The sequence below is a fragment of the Zerene cesonia genome, chromosome 22 (genome assembly GCF_012273895.1).
Source record: "Zerene cesonia ecotype Mississippi chromosome 22, Zerene_cesonia_1.1, whole genome shotgun sequence".
NCBI lineage: Eukaryota > Metazoa > Arthropoda > Insecta > Lepidoptera > Pieridae > Zerene > Zerene cesonia.
The window spans coordinates 2192551-2211163 of record NC_052123.1 but is presented as its reverse complement, the minus strand read 5'-3'; the positions used below and the strand labels follow the sequence as shown (position 1 = coordinate 2211163).

The following is an 18613-nucleotide window of genomic DNA, read 5'->3' as shown; positions in this document are numbered from 1 at the left end:
TACATATCAATATATGTAATAATACTCTTTACTACAATTAGTAGGAAAATACATAATTATATAGATAGAAAAGAGAATAAAATATTCGGTGTATTTGAATATTCATTAAAAAAATCTAAAGGAATTAATAACAACAAACAACAAATAAAACTAAACAACTTTCTTCATACGATCATTTATTTATATTATTTAATGAGAAATGTAAAATAACCATTTTTAACGAAAAGCAAAATTGCCTTAAATTTTCTGAACTGGACCAAACATAAATGGGACCGCGCGACGCAACAGCATTCAAATAAATAAGAATCATCCAAATCGATTCATCCAGTCGAGAGTTCTGAGGAAAAGAACTCATAAATATAGTGTAATTGTTAATAACCTTATTTTGAAGTCGATTGATTAGAGATAGATGTTTAAATGAAAAGTTTTTTTATGGCAGAGCAAGCAAAGGAGCAGATGGGACCTGATGTTAAGTGGTCACCACCGCCCATAAACACTTGTAACACGAGAGTTACAAGTGCTTTGTCGGCCTTTCAGGGACATATTTTCTTGAATAACACGTACAAAAGACAATGCTGAAGAAGGGGTGGTTAATGCTTAGTTAGTTGTGTCTTTGCGCACTTTGTGGCCACGGAACGACGCCTGGATCTTGGTGGCTGCTTTGTTGAGCTCTGGGTCAGTGAGGTCGATGTTTTCTACGTCCTCCTGTGAACAATGAAAAATGTTTGATGATTTTTTTTCATGTTTTTATATGTTTGATTTGGAAATCTGAGATTTTTATCAGTTTATAGGAAATAGATGTAAAATATTAAAAAAGCAATAGTTATTTAATCAATGTGCTATTGTGATTGACCACACTGATGATTACCATGAAACCGAAAGAGAAGGAGATATTTGATAACCAAGGTGGGATCATGGCGACTCGGCCAGGCGTTAAAGTGGTATACCGAAAGACGCAGATTCGAATCCGCCTCTTGATCGATTTATATGTTTTCAAATACATTAGTATTTCACGAAATACTAAGTCATCATAAAATTTAAAGAATTAAAGAATTTCCTGTAATGTATTGGCCGCCTCATAAATTTTGATACAGGGCCCTTAGGGCTCTTAAGGGCCTCTTAGGGCCCTTAAAGGGCCTAAAGGTACGCAAAATAACTGTATACATGACTGACATTTCTGCGGTCAAGCGGCCTTTTGACCTGACTTGTAATTCCAGTCACGTCCGTGCACTTACCTGGCTCAGATTACTTTTTTATTTTAAAAACGTAGTGTTTGTGGCCTGAATTTAAAAGTTCTTACGTTTAAATGAGTTTTAAACTGTCATTGATATGATTGTTTTTTTATGTTAAATCTGGCAACAAAGCTGCTGGTTCGCCTGATTGTAAGCGATCGCTGCAACCCGTGTACATTTGTGTTGCCCGCTTTTAAGGGGTAAAGAATACGGAAAGGACGACGGGGATAAAAGAATGGATAAGAAAGGCGGAGCAAAGGATACGGAGGTCGTCCATCATTCTATTTGGTTCATTCTGCAGTGCGGCACACTTTCTATAGGTCTTAGTATGAATAAGTAGATATGTACTTTTTTGTTATTTAAGATGATATTTTTGTGACATTTGTATTTCTTCTACATGTTTTATACATCTATGTATATATTTTATTATCTTCAACATTATATTTTATATAATTCGACAAAATGCGATATTTGCCTTAGCCGACGTGGTGAATTGCACTCTGGATCCTCATAAAAATAAAAATATTTAATTTTTCGGAGGGAACTTTACAATTAAACTAGCTGCGCCCCGCGGTTTCATACGCATAAGTCCGTATCCCGTAGAAATATCGGGATAAAAAGCCAATAATTATTTAGCCTATATGTTATTTAAACTGAGCAATTATTATTGTTATATATTAATTATTATTTAATATATATACGAGCGTACTATTAATATTTTTCCATTTGCTAACCCGAAATTATTGTAATTAAATTGTTGCTTTTTGTTTTGAGTATAATTTTAGTTACGTATATTTCAAATCATTGTATGTATTCAATGATATTTCTTATGCGTATAATATATATATATATATTAAATTCATATAAAAGGTACTTGAAAACTCATAGACTTAACATTTAATTGTTTTTTTTACAATATTTAATGTCGCTAATACTCCGGTCTGTATTAAATTCATCGCAAGATGAATATAATATATAACTGCAGATATACAGACATAACTGCCAGTATATTATCTTCGATCCATTTTCGCAAGCAGGAAATGAAATATTTGACACTGAATTAGGTCGTCGCTTGTCCCCTTTATATTTGTCATTCCCCCCTTCCCCCTTTCCCCCTACCCCCCATCACTCCATATACCCCAAATTCGCACAAAAACAAAGTTCTTGCGACAAGCCCTCTTGTTGTAATGAGTTATGAGAGTGTGTGTGTATATTGTGGCTCTTTCACTGTTTTTTTTTCTTTTGTCATGTTCGCTCAAAGGCATCTTTCGTAACGTGTGACCTAGGAGCTGGGACAGAAAGTAACGTTTGATTACACAAAGAATTTCGCACAAAAATCAGCTTTCGGTGTTTTGATTTCAGCGAACACGAGAGGTAAATATCAAGTTTAAGAATATAAAGTAAAACAAAATGATGTATGTGAATATTGGACTGTATTTTAGGAAAATTCGTACTTATTTATAAAAAATTATTTAGACAGCTATTTAAAAAATTGATCAGATCATCGAATATGTTAATTGTTTATATATAAACTGTCTTATTGATAATTTAAAATTGCCATTTATTTTCGCTACATCAAATTTTGAATAAGTAAGCATAAAGGAATCTCATTTAAAAAGAAGTCGATCTAAACGGTAAATAGAAGTTACATTTCTCATAAAATGTAGGCGTGTATTCAATAAACTCTTCTCGATTGTTATTTAGCCATGTTTTATCAGACGGATATCGATTTTTATCAGGGACAAAGACTAAAAATAACCGGTCTCTCATGGAGCTGGTCCCGATAAAAAGTGTAAGAATCAAATCCACTTCGAAAAAGTACACACGAAATAAATAACGGCTAAAACCTTCACAATTCTGTGTTCAATTTCCGAACTAAACACAATCAACTTTTGACGTTTGACATGTCATTTTTTGGCGGGTAAACACATTCGAGGTTCCTATTAAAAATGACGGCATTTAACGTCAGTGCTTTGCACAGACTATAACATAACTATCAACACATGTAAGAGTTTTATTTTCAATATCATTAAAATTTACACAATAATGTTAGTGTTACACTTCTGATAGTTTCACAAAATTTATCATTTATACTTTCTAATCAGGGCCTTTCAACACTGTCACTACGATCCTATTTATCCGTTTTATTTAAAACCCCCTTTAAATTATTTAATACCGTTAAAGACAAGCACATAACACAGACAAAACAAATAACATAAATGATTTATCTGTGCAAACTAGATATGGCTTCGCCCTGCACGTAATAAAAAACATAATATAATAATATAAGAAGATACAGCTTTCGAATGTCGAAATTATGAAAGCCCATAAGTTTTTGTGTTACAAACATACAATAACACAAATATTTTCTCTGTATGATATTATTTTAAAATACCAGCATGAATAAACATATGCCATAGATTAAAGAGTTTTAACATAAGCAAATATAATTTTATCGTTTTTTTACCCTGTTTTGAAGCTTTTATGGGTTAATTTATGATTCGCGTGGGCTCATTTAAATAAAAGCATAATTTATGTATATTTACCGGTGCGATTTGACTTGAATGAAAAGGTTTCTTATATAAAATAACTTCTGCTTTTATAGGTACGTGTACATTCAAAAATCACGAGTGGAGTGGAGTTGGAGTATGGAGTTTTTCTTAAGAACTTTTTGTATTCAAACGTGTTGATTTTCAACTTATATATTGGAATATTTGATTTTGAATTTAATAGTTGCTGGTGCAAATTGATTTATCTAATTCGAGGTATATATTATAAAGATGTAACGTATGCACTTTTCAATGTTTTAACGTTTTCACGCAAAAGCCACTGGATCGATTTCAAAAATTCTTTCACTATTATGAAGCTTCAACTTCACTATAGTAACACAGGCTATATTTATAGTAACACAGGGCGAACAGCTAGTTAAAATTATAAATTGATATGAACATTACCTTTGGAAATTAAAGACTTCTTAACGGATTTTAGACGCGATTTATTCATTATATTATTAACGTCAAAACAAACACAAGAAAATACTATGAACATAACCTACTAAAATAGATTTCCAATACATTATATTAATGGAATTTAAAACATGAATTTAAAAAAAAGTATCTGTTAGTGTCTTTATTCGATGGAAAACAATAATGCTTCAAGTAAGTGGGACAAATCCGGTTGCCTACGGAAATATGTGGGTCCTGTTATCCCGTTTATGGTAACCGCAATAGCTTATCTTGTGAAGTGAAAGTTCTTTAGAAGCGTTGTGATTTCAAACCTGATGCAACGGAACAAACGACAGGTTAGAGACACAAATACAAAAATGTGTAGAATGAAGCCGGCCAAGAATGAGACATAAATATACATAGTATTTTATCCTACTATGCCCTACTAATATTATAAATGCGATTTATAAGTTTGTAAGGATTCGTGTATGTTTGTTACTTTTTGAACCGATTGCAATGAAATTTGGTACGTAGATAGCTGGACAACTGGAATAACACATAGGCAACTTTTTATCCCGATACTTCTACGGGATACGGACTTACCTAACCTAACCTCATTATATCGTATGCCTATCCAAAACAGTTTCACAACGATACATTATAACCTTTTATTGTGGGAGTCGAGCACGCTACGGCACGAATTGGGCCAGCTCGCACCGGGGAAGTACCACACCCCCACAGAAAACCGGCGTGAAATAGTGGCATGTCATTGTGTTTCGTACGGTGAGTGGGGGAGCCGGAGGCCCGTTTCCTTTTCCTCACCCGTCCTAGTCCATTCCTTCTTTCCAGTCGTTAACCCTTTCCTTTTCCCTTACCCCATAAAAGCAGGCAGCGCATTCACAGAGGTACTTACACCTTTGCGAATGTTTATGGGCGGTGGTGATCGCTTTACATCAGGCGATCCACCAGCTCAGCTGCCCGCTATGACATAAAAAAAAAACCTATAAAAAAATAATACGTTACATTGTAAACATCACAGATCACAGTTTTTCGACAGATTGTAATTTTGACAAACAAAAAGACTCTAATCTAACTATTCCAACCATTTCATTTTTTACTATTTTTGTTTTTAGGATAATATATGCCTTATATATTACTGTTTATTCTGGGTAAGTGTCGTGAGTTGTTTTCTGCTTGGATTGAGCTGACCAGAGGTCAAACCTCAATTATTTGGGTGGAGGCGTGATACGGCGTATCAAGTTTTATGCTTGAACAATCACCAGTTCTGTGTTCCATGAAAGATTACTGACGCGTGAATGTTTTTATTGAATTACCTACTAGCTGACCTGATGCAGTGATGAAAAGTCAGAGAGATACACATCGTCATATATTAACTGTAATTTTATGCATATATAGGTATATTGTATAGTAATTATGTATAATTATTATTGAAAACAAAACTAAACAGCCTTCAAATTGTCAGAAATAACTCAATATAAATAAAATCAAATGATAGGATATATTTTATTTATAGTGATTTTAAATTTTATATGTATAAAACACCCATAAAACCGCACCAAATTTAATGCGTGCGCACCCGCAGGTACTAGTAACCTATTACTCAAGATAGGCTAAATGGCTTTAAATATTTTCAGTCTTATTAGTTTACAAAATGAGTCTGTGTTACTAATGATTTGTTTCCACCTAGATCAAGTTAGCCACCAGGTAAGGCCGAGTCCAGCAACTAGAACATTAGTACCAATAAAACTTTATATGATGTCGCATTCCACATTTTAATTGCCTATAAATCGGTTAGCGGAGCATGAGGTAGACTTAGTAGATAAAAATTTAAATATAAGCCATTGAATTAACGAATAATTCAGTATTTAATAATTCTTTGAATAGGCCCCAAAAATAACAGAAATTTAAAAAATGTCTTTAATATCTAACGATAGAAATTTCCAACTAAAGACACAAAATAATGTCAATATTAAAGCGCAGAGTGAAAAAGTTTTTGTCCCGTTGTATTTATAACGGAGTTTGTGGCTTAAACGAACGAAGTTGATATAAAAAAAATGATATGAATTTATGACTGAGTTTTGTTAAATATTTTGTTATTTTTCTTTTAATAGCGAAATGAACATTCTTTACTTAATCTATTAGGAGATGTTAAAGGTTAAAAACTATATATATAAATAGTATATAAATAGTAATATAAATAGTATATAAATAGTAACTATATATAAATAGTAATAGATATTTAAAAATGAACTACATTGGTGAGAATATGCGACATAACACTTTTTTATTTCGTGTTTTATTTTTCTTAATTTTTTTTTTGTTGCATTAGAAACTTTTTAGATTTTTTTTCGTTCTCTATTTATATGTTGTTTTAGGTTCTTGGACATGACGTTTCTTCACATTCTATTATTGTCTTTCGATTCTTAATTTGTTTGAAATGAGAACTAAAATTTTTGAAGCCTCGAAAACTCGAACGTTTGGTTGAAGTTTTACCTAAGTTTCCCTTATTATGTGATACCTTATTATGTATACATGGATATATTGACATAATATACCTTATCTTGTTGCTCCTTAGTCTTTTCGACCTGGGTTTGCTTGCGCGCCTGGTGTCCGCGGAAGGACGCCTGTATTTTGGTTGCAGCATTGCACAAATCTGAAAACAAAAGAAAATATATTTATAGCAGTATTATATTAAACGTAATGTATAATTATTTTATATAAAAAGGTCACCCACGTCCATGTAACTCCAAACTCCAAATTCTAAATAATCTTGTCAATCAGTTGAAAATGATGTTTATCAGAATTAAAACAAACAAATATTTATTTATTTATTTTAATTTTTTTATATATAAAAGAAAGAAATATAAACAATAGTTAACGATAATGTATAATGGGGAGGCCTTATCTCTTAAGAGTGATTTCTTTCAGACAACGCCTTAGGTTAAGGATAAATATTAATTAGTTAATTATTATGAAACTCAAAATTATTCATTCACCTACACTTCCTTCAGAAACGTGTTTCCAATCGTAAGATATATAATTTAAAAAATACGTACATATTTGTAAATTGTACAAACAATATTATAATCAATATTACGTTTATATCAGGAAGAAAACCTAGAACGTAATTAAAACGTCAAAGCTAAAACGGAGCATGTCTACGGCAAATATAGAAGGCTATAATATTAAGATTCTCATTCGCTTTTACTGGGTTTGTTAGCGCGATTAAAACTCCTCTTCATATCAATTTATAATTTTAATTAAAGTGGGCTAAGTGGGATAGTGGGATACTGGAATAAATGAGATGGGAAAAAAGTAAATAACATGTATTTATCAATCATTTTTTATGACGTTATTTTAACTAATTTAACTAAAGTCCGATTTAATATATTCACTTACTGCTCCGCTCCGAATTCGCCCGTGTTACATATATAGCCTATTGCCTTCCTCAATAAATAACTAACACTGAAAGAATTCTTCAAATCGTACCAGTAGTTCTTGAGACTAGTGCGTTCAAACAAAAAAAAATCAGAAAATCTCTTCAGCTTTATTATATTAGTATAGATTTCAGTTTTCATAAAGGAAAGGAACATAACATTCTGTAACGGAACCTCAGATAAAATGATAATTACAATATATTCTCAATCTATTGAAGAAATTTTATTGTTTAAGTTGTTTTAAGTATAAAAAATAAAGGATTGCAATTACTTTTGTAAAACAGATATTAAAAGTTACATCTACAAATAATCATGCGTACAACTTTTAACTTTGCTATTCTGCTTTCCTTTAAGCCGTAAAAAAATCATTTATCACAATCATAACTACTCTGTTCCTTACACTTTTTTGGAGTAAGACACTGACAATCCAAGCTATATTATAGCAATCGAAAGGTCCAACAAGTAAACCATTTTTCACGGAAAATCTCGTAAGAAATAAAACCTTTTTATCTAGCTGTATTTACCGATACGAATGCGACGGCTAAAGATTGATTGCGGCCTGTTAAACAGTATTTAGGTGGACATAGATGGAGTAGCTTGTATGAGGGTATCTTACCCTTATGAATGCTTTATCTGGTATCCTAGAAAATGCAAATAAAAATGCGGAAGGTGGTACAAAATTTTCCATAAAGACAGATATATTGTTTGTCTTCTTTTATTTTTCTTTTCGTTGAATTTTGTAAGGAGATATTTCTCATTTATAAAGTATTTCAATGCTATAAAACTAAAAATTAAATGAGATATTTAGTACAGTATTGAGATATTTAGTAGTAGTATATATTTAGTACAGAATTTCATATGAACATTGCAATGCTTCCGCATTGCTTTCATTGATCATAATATATAACAAATAGTCTATTTTTTAACTTTATATATGTAATTTTCCATATTTTTATTACAAATTTTTACCCAATTGTATTTTGACATAAATTTATAAATAAAGTTTCGAAGTCTACTTTCTATTCAGATAAGAATAGTGAATAGTTACATGACTATTAAAATAACTTTTTCGTATACATTTAATTTGAACATGACATGACAATAAGAACCCGTTATTCTTGAAATTCAATAATCATACAATGCCTAACAATTAATAATCACTTGGAAACATAATTCTTTGAAACTATTTCACATTTCTCTGCACAATAACTCTACAAAAACACCTCTAAACCGTGCACATAAGAGAGAAATTGCGTTGCAGCCGCAATGTAACATTAAAGATAATTTACGTGTAGTTCGCTTCGAGTGGAATATTGTTCCAGACCTTGGAACAAAAGGGCGCTGTGTGAGCAAACACTGCGACGGGAAATATTTTTGCAAAACAAAAGTTACGAGCATTTGCCGTAAATATTACTCGAGGGGCTTTGACGATGGAATTATGCGATCTTCGGTGCGGATGCTGTGTAGTTTTTGTCGGTGTACATGTTTATTTTAGAGACTCCGTTTATTTTCTCGAGAGACACTTGCTTAGTGGCGATTTACCGATAAACTATGACGATTGCGATGAATTGTGTGTAAAGAAAACCCTTTTATTGAATTTATAGTACAGTAATATTTGTTATGTATGCAATTTAAGACGAACTCGCGGAAAAAGCAAACATACTGTAGCTTATGTGGAATTCTGGTATATAAGCTACAACAATATTTAATGTCACCAAAATCTCTTCCATGTTTTATTGCTTGATAGAGTAACAAACATCCCTACATCTATTCACCCATCCATACTTACAAACTATCATAACATTAGGATTAGTAATTGACAGTTGCTTTATAAGCATTATCCATATCTTTTTAGCTTTTAAGTTCTTCTAATTTTATAAGTTCTTTACTAACAATTGCAGTGTTAATAATAATGATTATTAAAAAAACACGAGATTACCAAAAACTGACATAATTAACAGCAGATATGTGCTATGCTATATAAAATGGAATACCAACGTATAAAAACAAGCATTAAAATAAGTATTTCCGAGATTTGTATCAAATTTTAAGATCTTTATAATAAATAAGGCTTTGTCTCAAACAACCCCTAATTTGGGCCAAGAGCCAATATTCAACTATGAAATAACAGTAGGGACTAAATCATATTAAAGCAACGTAGTGTAGTCTCGAGTTTGGACCGTATTTAGTAAATTAATATTATTTCGTACTAGCTGCGCCCCGAGGAATCATCCGTGTAAGTCTGTATCCCGTAGGAATGTCATGATAAATAGTTGCCGGTGTGTTATTCCAGTTGTCCAGCTATCTACGTACTAAATTTTATGGCAATCAGTTCAGTAGATTTGCGTGATAGAGCAACAAACATCCACACATCCTTACAAACTTTCGCATTTATAATATTAGTATAGCTATGCTAGCTATTATAATAGCTTGCTATTGTGTTTTGTACGGTGAGTGGGGCAGCCGGAGGCCTATTTTCTTCTCCTAGCAATTCCCAGTCCATTCCTTCTTTCCATTCATCAATCCTTTCCTCATCCCTTATCCCTTAAAAGCGGGCAGCGCATTCTCAGAGGTCTAAGCCTCTGCGAATGTTCATGGGCGGTGGTGCTCGTTTACCATCAGGCGAACCACCAGCTCAGTTGCCCGCTATTACATAAAAAAAAAATTGTGAGATGGGATATAACGTGCGAGATATTGAATATGTCATAATTTTGAAAGTAAATATGTCAAATAACTTTTGTTGGTATTTTGATATGTATTTAGCTTATAAAATTCCCATTTGAACAGTATGTTTGAGAAAATAGTTGATGGTAACATGCCTTTTAAAGTTAATAAGTTATTTGTTCACTTGTCAAAGAAAGTGTGAATATTTGACAATAGTGGACAAATCGGTGAATAAGCTGACAAAAATAGATATTAGAACATTTCTTTGTAGTCGTTTAAAAATCACACATTGATTTCTAATAATATGTCGTAGTACGAAATTACGCTTGCATTAGTTAAGGGTTCTCTTCAACTGACTTCAAAAAAGAAGGAGGTGCACAAGAAGACTGCATTTTTGTGTTAACCTTACCCTATAAAGGGGGCAGGGTATTCACAGAGGCACTACCTCTGCGAATGTTTCAGGTGGTGAACGCTTACCAGGTGAACCACCAGCTCAGTTGCCCGCTATGACATAAAAAGACATTCTACTGCGTGAACAGATTTTGATCATTTTTTATTTATTTAAAGTCTGGTGCATGCCGTTCCATTCATATTGAGTTCAATGATATTATTTTTATACAACTCTGTATTCAATAAAGGAATGCCATAGAAGAAACATTCCGCAATATCATATTTTCCCTCCATAAAAACAAAGAAGAATCGACGTAACAATTTTAATTTCTTCCACAGTCCAAGTAATCCAGATTGTAATTGAAAAAGTTTTGAAAAACGCGCTTTGTTCAAGATCGGTTTATGTATTCACAACCTTTGAATATTATAAATGTTTTAGTTTAAAAAGTGTTTCGTCATTGCGCAAGTAATAAACTAGAACGAAGACCCAACCAGGGAAAAGTTTTTGAGCTAGGTACTGACAACTCATTATTCAGAGAGGTGTTTTATTTTTACACCTATCCTCTATAAATCACTAGAAGTTCGACCCGGCTTCGCCCGGACATTAAGATTCCTGTTTTATCACAAAGGCGTCTTTAATCAAGGTGAAAATTATCCCATCAACCAAGTCAGCTCATACCCTGTTTATGTAAGAAATTTCATCAAAACAAGTTCAGTAGTTTCAGTCTGATTGACGGACAAACATCCAAACAAACATTCACATTTATAATATAAGTGTGAAGTGTGATAGTGTGATATATAATATAATATATCCTAAAAACATCCTACTAATATTATAAATGCCAAGTTTTTTAGAATGAGTGCGTGTTTGTTGCTCTTTCATAGAAAAACTACTGAACCGATTGTAATGAAATTTGGTATTTAGATAGCTGGACAATTAGAATAACATATAGGCAATTTTTTATCCCGATATTCCTACGGGATACGGACTTACGCAGGTGAAACCGCGGGGAGCAGCTAGAAGTTTTTGATAAAACTCTAGGTTTTATACAATGATTAGTTTCTTTCTATGCATCAATCACGTTATAACCGCAAAGAAAATTTTGACAGAAAATTATATGATAAATCACTAGTAGCTTCAACTTATAAGCTTTTTATTTGAAGTAATTTTTAGGGGTGGGTATCCCGATACATGTACGAATAGAGAAAAACATCATGAAAAACTCTGTGTTCCCATCTATTTTCTGTTTTTATTATGTTACCGTTTATTGATTTCTCTGAATTTTCGCCCTCCCAAGTTATTATATCGCGATTATAATAGACGCTTTTAGGCTTTTGTAAACAAAATATCAAATGACAAGCTTGTTCACTCCACCCTTAAAAGGGAATACGGGATTGTTTTCATTTTTGCTTTTTAAATAGATTTCAAATACCTGCGTGACTCTGTATTAGAATGGGTCAGTCGGTGATATGGATTTTGATTTTTTTTTTCATTTGGTTGATAAGTGAATTATGTAATTATTCGTAAGTGTTGAAAGTCGAAGATGAGAATGAGTCAAAGGTGGCGACATCCACAAAATGTTGGATTAAATAGTTTTTTTTACGAAAAGGCTTGACTAGTAAAATTCTTTATATATATCCAATTCAAAATGGCCGACACGTCAAAACAGGGTACAGAGTTTTCATAAAGATATGTTATCATATGAAATCTGTCAATTGCAATATTTTATAGTTCCTGATGATGATGATGATCATTCCTCGTTCTTAGATTCCATGGAAATGTTTTAATATATTTTATCATTGTTCAAAAAAGATAAAAAATTTATATCAAGTATGGACCTCCGAGAAAAAAGTCTTCATGATTAATTTCATCCAATTATTTGTGTCGGATGAATATCAATTAAATTGCTGAATAAAATTTATAGTCTGTAAACAGCATAGGCCTGTGAAATGTTTTATCGTAAATTATATTTGGGGAGAAATTGTTGGCTGAAAATTTCCATACAATGTCCATTTCTGATAACCTCTTGAATAATGTTGGGTTGTAGACCTAATTGGGGTTTTATATTATAAGGCTTTATACTCACGATCCTATATTTAGAATTTCGTATACTAGATTATTATATATTACAAATTATTTCATATCGTATGAAAATACGTTTTTCATACGATATAAAATAATTTGTTAAAGTTCATATCTTAAAGGTCGCCTGTATCCGAGTGAGGATAGATGTTCTTGAAATTATTTTTTTTACATATTTTTTTACATTCTTGTTTTTTTTTACATGTATACTAACTTTTACCCGCCGCATCGCACGCGTTTAATTCATTAGTCGGAGTAGGTAAATAGATGTAATTATACATATAAACTTTCCTCCTGAATCACTCATATGTATCAAAAATCCCTATCAAAATCTGTTGCGTAGTTTTAAAGATTTAAGCATACATAGGGACATGCGAACAGAATCAGAAAGCGACGACTTTATACTATATAGTAGATGTATCCTTTTTTTCAAATATATTTAAATATTTTTTTTATATCACCGACATAATATTTAGCCTGATGGATTGCGCTACAACCGCCCATGAACATTTATTATCCTAAATAACAAACATCGTTTACAAAAATTGCACTTGAAATACAGCCCTACTATTTTGTGAAGTCGGTTAATTTTAGCAATCTGCAGCGAGCCTAAATTCCACTAAAACTTGCCACATTACCGCTACGTGCTTTGTCGGCAGTCGGCCATTTTATATAGTTGGATGCGGGGAAAATAGCTTGGTTAATGCAATTTTGAAGTGCTTATATGGTAAAGGTAGCTTTGATGTTAAATTTTAATATAAATGGTGATTTCTTGGGACTTTAATTAATTTGATATTTGTGTTTATCTGTGTCAGATCGTCCATACTAAAAAAGTTACATAAATATTTTTGAAATATCCAAAAATTATGTTATTTTGTGCAATATAAGTGCAAATATAGATGACAATGGTATATTGTAAGTGATATAACAATAATCGATAGTAAGCTTTATTATCGAAGGATTAGAATTAATTATCAATTGGTTTATTTATAAAGGTTCGTTGCCAAAATGTTAAACGAGGAAAAGTAAATAAATTGTGTATTTTTTTTATTTGAAATCTGGTGCCCTCTAAGTTTGTCATAGTTCTGACAATTTGAAGATAAACATCCTTCGAATTGTCAAATTCAATTTTTAATTAAAAATAATTATTCAATACACACTCATAGGATATTCTTTGTAGACTATTAATAATTAGATTAGATACTGAGATACTGCTTACGAATAGATACCAGTACATATATATAGGTACTCCAATTGCCGGTACAAGTTAAAAAATACAAATAAAAAATACTGTTGGCTCTTGGCTCTATGTATAGGCACCCTGCCAAGTGTTTTTAATGGAACGGACACATTTTTACAACTGAAAAGGCATTTTAAATACGTGAAACGCATTGCTTTTATGATTTCTTACCCATTTTTTATGGTTGCCTGGAATAGATTGCTTTTAGCAATAAGACCGCCGTTTGTGCAATCGCCCGGTTAATTTGCTTAATATACGTTATTTTATTTATTCTGAGACTGAAGATAGTATTATAAATAAATAAATAAAAAATTATAAGGGAGGAATGATTTGAAATTCAAAATATATAATGTTAAGATGAAATATGAAAGTATTTTTACATTTATTATAAACTCCTTTAATTAATTGATTTATTTATTTATTCTTTATTGCACACTTACAAAATATAAAACAGAGAAAAACGAAAGCAACTTTAAACTAGTATGCAAATGGTGGCCTTTAATACATATATTAAAAGGGAAAACGATTTTTGACATTAAAATGTCAAATGTAGTAGTATCTAATAACTAATATTTATCAATAGTAAATATAAAAAGTCACACATAAAGAGCTTCAAGAAATGACCAGCATCATGGGAACTGGCATTTTGTGAAGTTTGGCACGCTCACCCCCATTTAGATGATTAAAGTCTTTGTGAACGAAGCAGTCATGTTTCGAGATTATATGCAGAATGTTTCTCAAAATATGTGTCTTATAAATTTACTTTTTGGACCATTTTTACTATGAATTTATGTAGCTTCATCGTTATTTATGTTGCATAAAACTGTGCTCTTTGTACTTATTATTTATTATATATATTACGCCCACGCGGTCTTAATAAATTTTCGTGGTACAAACTTTCATCCCCTATTTTATCCCCTGGGGGTAGAATGGTCAAAATCCTTTCTTAGCGGATGCCTACGTCATAATTTTTATCTGCATGTCAAATTTCAGCCCAATTCGTCCAGTGGTTTCGGCTGTGCGTTGTTAAATCACTATGCCAGTCAGTCAGTGAGTCAGTCACCTTTGAGTTATTTATATAGGCTGTAAAGGAGCCGGCTAAAAGCGCTACAAAAATTAAATAAGTCTTCAGGACGTGATAATTGAACAAATGACTAATGATTTTCCACGGACGTTCATTTATTAAAGAAGTTATTAAGTCTAAAAGATCGTTTGCGAAATAGGTTATCCTACTAATATTATAAATGCGAAAGTTTGTAAGAATGTGTGTGTGTTTGTTGCTCTTTCACGCAAAAACTACTAAACCGATTGCAATGAAATTTCGTACGTAGAGAGCTGGACAACTGGAATAACTTAAAGGCAACTTTTTATCCTGATATTAGAACAGGATACAGACTTACACGGATAAAACCGCGGGGCGTAGCCAGTTGTATATAGAAATCTTACAATAGGTTTATGTGTGCTTTACACTTACTGTTAAGCTGATGTTAGATAATAGGATTAAGTATGGGCTGTGCAGAAAGGTACAGTTCGCGTGAGTCATGATTAACGTTGAGAGCTCCTTGTTATCTTGTGAGTATAAGATATATTATTATGTTATTAATATGTTAAACTAGTACATATAGAGTGGGTAATCGGAGTGGATATCGATTGGATTTAGGAGAAATTTTTTGAAGCATTTTACAAAATATTGAACATATTAATTTGATTGTTAGATTTAAATAGTCTCAAAAACTTTATAGTTATAGCTATTCGGTTCACCACGGCTTCGTTCGTGGTACATTTATAGCCTATAGCCTTCCTCAATAAATGGGCTATCTAACACTGAAAGAATTTTTCAAATCAGACCAGTACTTCCTGGGATTAGTGAGTTCAAACAAACAAACGAACTCTTCAGCTTTATAATATGAGTATAGATATTTGGGCTATCAGCTGACTGTTAATATAATTGCCATCAAAATCGGTGCAGTTTTTGGTTTAACAAAAATTAGAACGGTAGACTGTGCACGGTTTGGCAAGAAGGTATGCAGTTACCTTCGTGAATTTGTGTGAAATATCGTAAACTACGATATTTTACTTACATAAGATATAGAAAACGTTTATAAATAATTATTTTATAGTTAAAAAATTTATGGGCTGATTTCATTTATCAATTTAATTTAATCTGTGTTTAAAATGTGGTGATGGGGTGTAATTTTAATCAAATTCGCACGTTAAAGAAAATAGTAAAGAAAAAGTAGTTAAAAACGTGAAACTCATAAATAGTAGGTAATATCACTTAAAAACTCTAAAAGTGGATATATAATTTAACATATAACAGAGGTAAATATATCGTTAAAGATCCGCATAGCACACCTTCTTACATAAGAAATAAGCGGATAGGTAGACATCTGGGTTTCAGCACGGAAGCACTAAATAGATAACCGAGGATTTGATAATTTTTAACGGATTTAGTTTATTTATCTTCCTTCCAAATATAAGACTGTATCAGATGTATGTTTGTTACTCGTTCATGTGAACACAGCTGAACGGGAATATGGTATAGATATAGTTTATAATCTGAATTAACACATGGGCTACGTTCTAGCCGGGTAACATGCGACTGAAGCCGCAGGTTTTTGTTATTCTTTATAAGATCCACGCCTGCCTAGAAAAACCCTATTCACTCTAGACTAGGTTCTAACTAGCATGATATGACAAAAACCTATATAGCGGCGCCAACGATTTTCGTAAAATTTCTATTTACTAGGGTTTCCTTAAAAAATTATCAAAGCTCGGTCGGCCACGTTCTAACTCTTTAAAAATGAAAAATTCCCAAAAAGCAGTCAGGGCGAGCATATACTAAATTATAAACACACATGCACGAAGTCAACAAAATACAAGGAGTCCAATTAAAGCAATTTATTACGTAAATACAGTCACGCGAATAGTGTATATTTAACATTTTAAAATGTACATTTCACTGTTTTCACAGCATACAACGCGATAGATCAAATTGCACTCTATCTCAAAGCAATAAGGTTCCGATTCAAATAACGTTGTTATTACAAATTGAATAGCCGAAGTTCACAATGCAAAGGCTGCGTTGTAATTTTTATTAGCTCTGTTAACGTGGGTTATTGCTTTTATTAGCTGTGATAATGGGTAAATGTTTCTAGTTATTCGAACTACTAGCTGCGTATAATTTCTCTGTTTAATATAGATTTCATCCGTAAGTAACTCTGTTTGTTTGTCTTTTTACGAGTAAAGCACTGAGCCGATCTGTATGACATTTGGTACAAAGGTAGTTTATAATGTTTGGAGAATAAGACGAGGCTTACGATGGATTAATTCGAATTCAAAAAATAAATTGTTACATTTTTAGATTATTACTTCTTTTTAGCTATTATGAAGACCAAATCAAGTCTAATAATAAATACACAACACATTGTGCCCTTTTATATTTCTAACCTTCAACAAGCTTTTCTCGTGTGTTACAAGGCCAAAAAATAGCTTGTTTTATTCCAGAACATTGCCCGTTTCCATATTAAATGTCTACCAAATCTCTTGAGTTGTTTTATCCGTAAGATAAACAAAACTGTTTACGAACGAGAATACATAGTAACCATATGTATTAATATAAAATAGGGTATTTATTCTGTTTGAATGAACTTAACATTCAGTTTGTATCCATAAATTATTGAGTGATAAAAACAGTTTATAACGCATGAGGTTGTAATCTTTCGAGAAATAGGGAACAAGAACAATATAACATTACATAAAATTACACTTATCCGTAACATTTCCATGAAATTTAACGTATATTTTTCGCTAGACTGTCAAAACATAGCAGTTATGTATGTGGGAGATTTTTTGTTTTTCAAATTACTTATTCCCACATTTATCTTATTCTATCAATAGGATAAATGGGGTTGTTTGCGAGTATTATTGGATGTTTTTTACTGTTGCACACTAATACTGTTAAAGGAATCTTGATGAAATTTTGCATCGATGTAGCTTATGTACCAGAATAATAGATAAACTATAGATACTTTCTTGTGTTCGATTTTACGCGAGTATTTTTTTTTTAGACTTAAACGGATTATAAACGTGATTTACTTATTATGTTATAAACCCGACGACTCGAACACTTTATAACGAGCGTGGTCTTCCAGACCACTTTCAGAAGAGACTGGAAGACCTGAAGACTGGAATAATATAATGAGTACATCGCGTTTAAAACGTGTTTAAAAGTCTTTAATTTCTAAACTATAGATACGTTAGATTTTGGGGGTGTAACCACGTGGAATGTGTAAATATTAATTTCGTTTTCACCCTAGTTTACCATCTATGATTACCCTATGTAAAATAGGTGGTTTAACTACTAAAGTATGCTACCATGTATTCAGGTATCACGCAGAAGAACGGCGTGAAATAGTAGCATGCTACAGTGTATCCTTTTCCTCACCCTCCCCTGTATTTCCGTCCTTAATTTCTTCTATATCAATCCTTTCCTTCGTAAAAACGAACCTCGCATTTGCGGCCCTACCTCTAAAAATGCTCAAGGACGAATTGATCGCTTATAATCAGGCGAACCATCAGCTCAGTTGACCGCAGTTATA

At 32.1% G+C, this 18613-nt stretch overlaps 1 protein-coding gene across 1 annotated transcript in view; it reads right to left on the bottom strand.

Annotated features, from left to right (window-relative positions):
• Positions 1-425: 425 nt before the first annotated feature.
• LOC119836029 (neuromodulin) overlaps positions 426-18613 on the bottom strand; it is an 89560-nt gene continuing 71372 nt past the window's right edge. The window contains exons 4-5 of the mRNA XM_038361198.1: positions 6754-6851; positions 426-705 (exon numbers count right to left, since the gene is read on the bottom strand). Of these exons, the coding sequence (XP_038217126.1) occupies positions 598-705; positions 6754-6851 (206 nt within the window). The 3' untranslated portion in view covers positions 426-597. The remainder of the gene's footprint in view (positions 706-6753; positions 6852-18613) is intronic.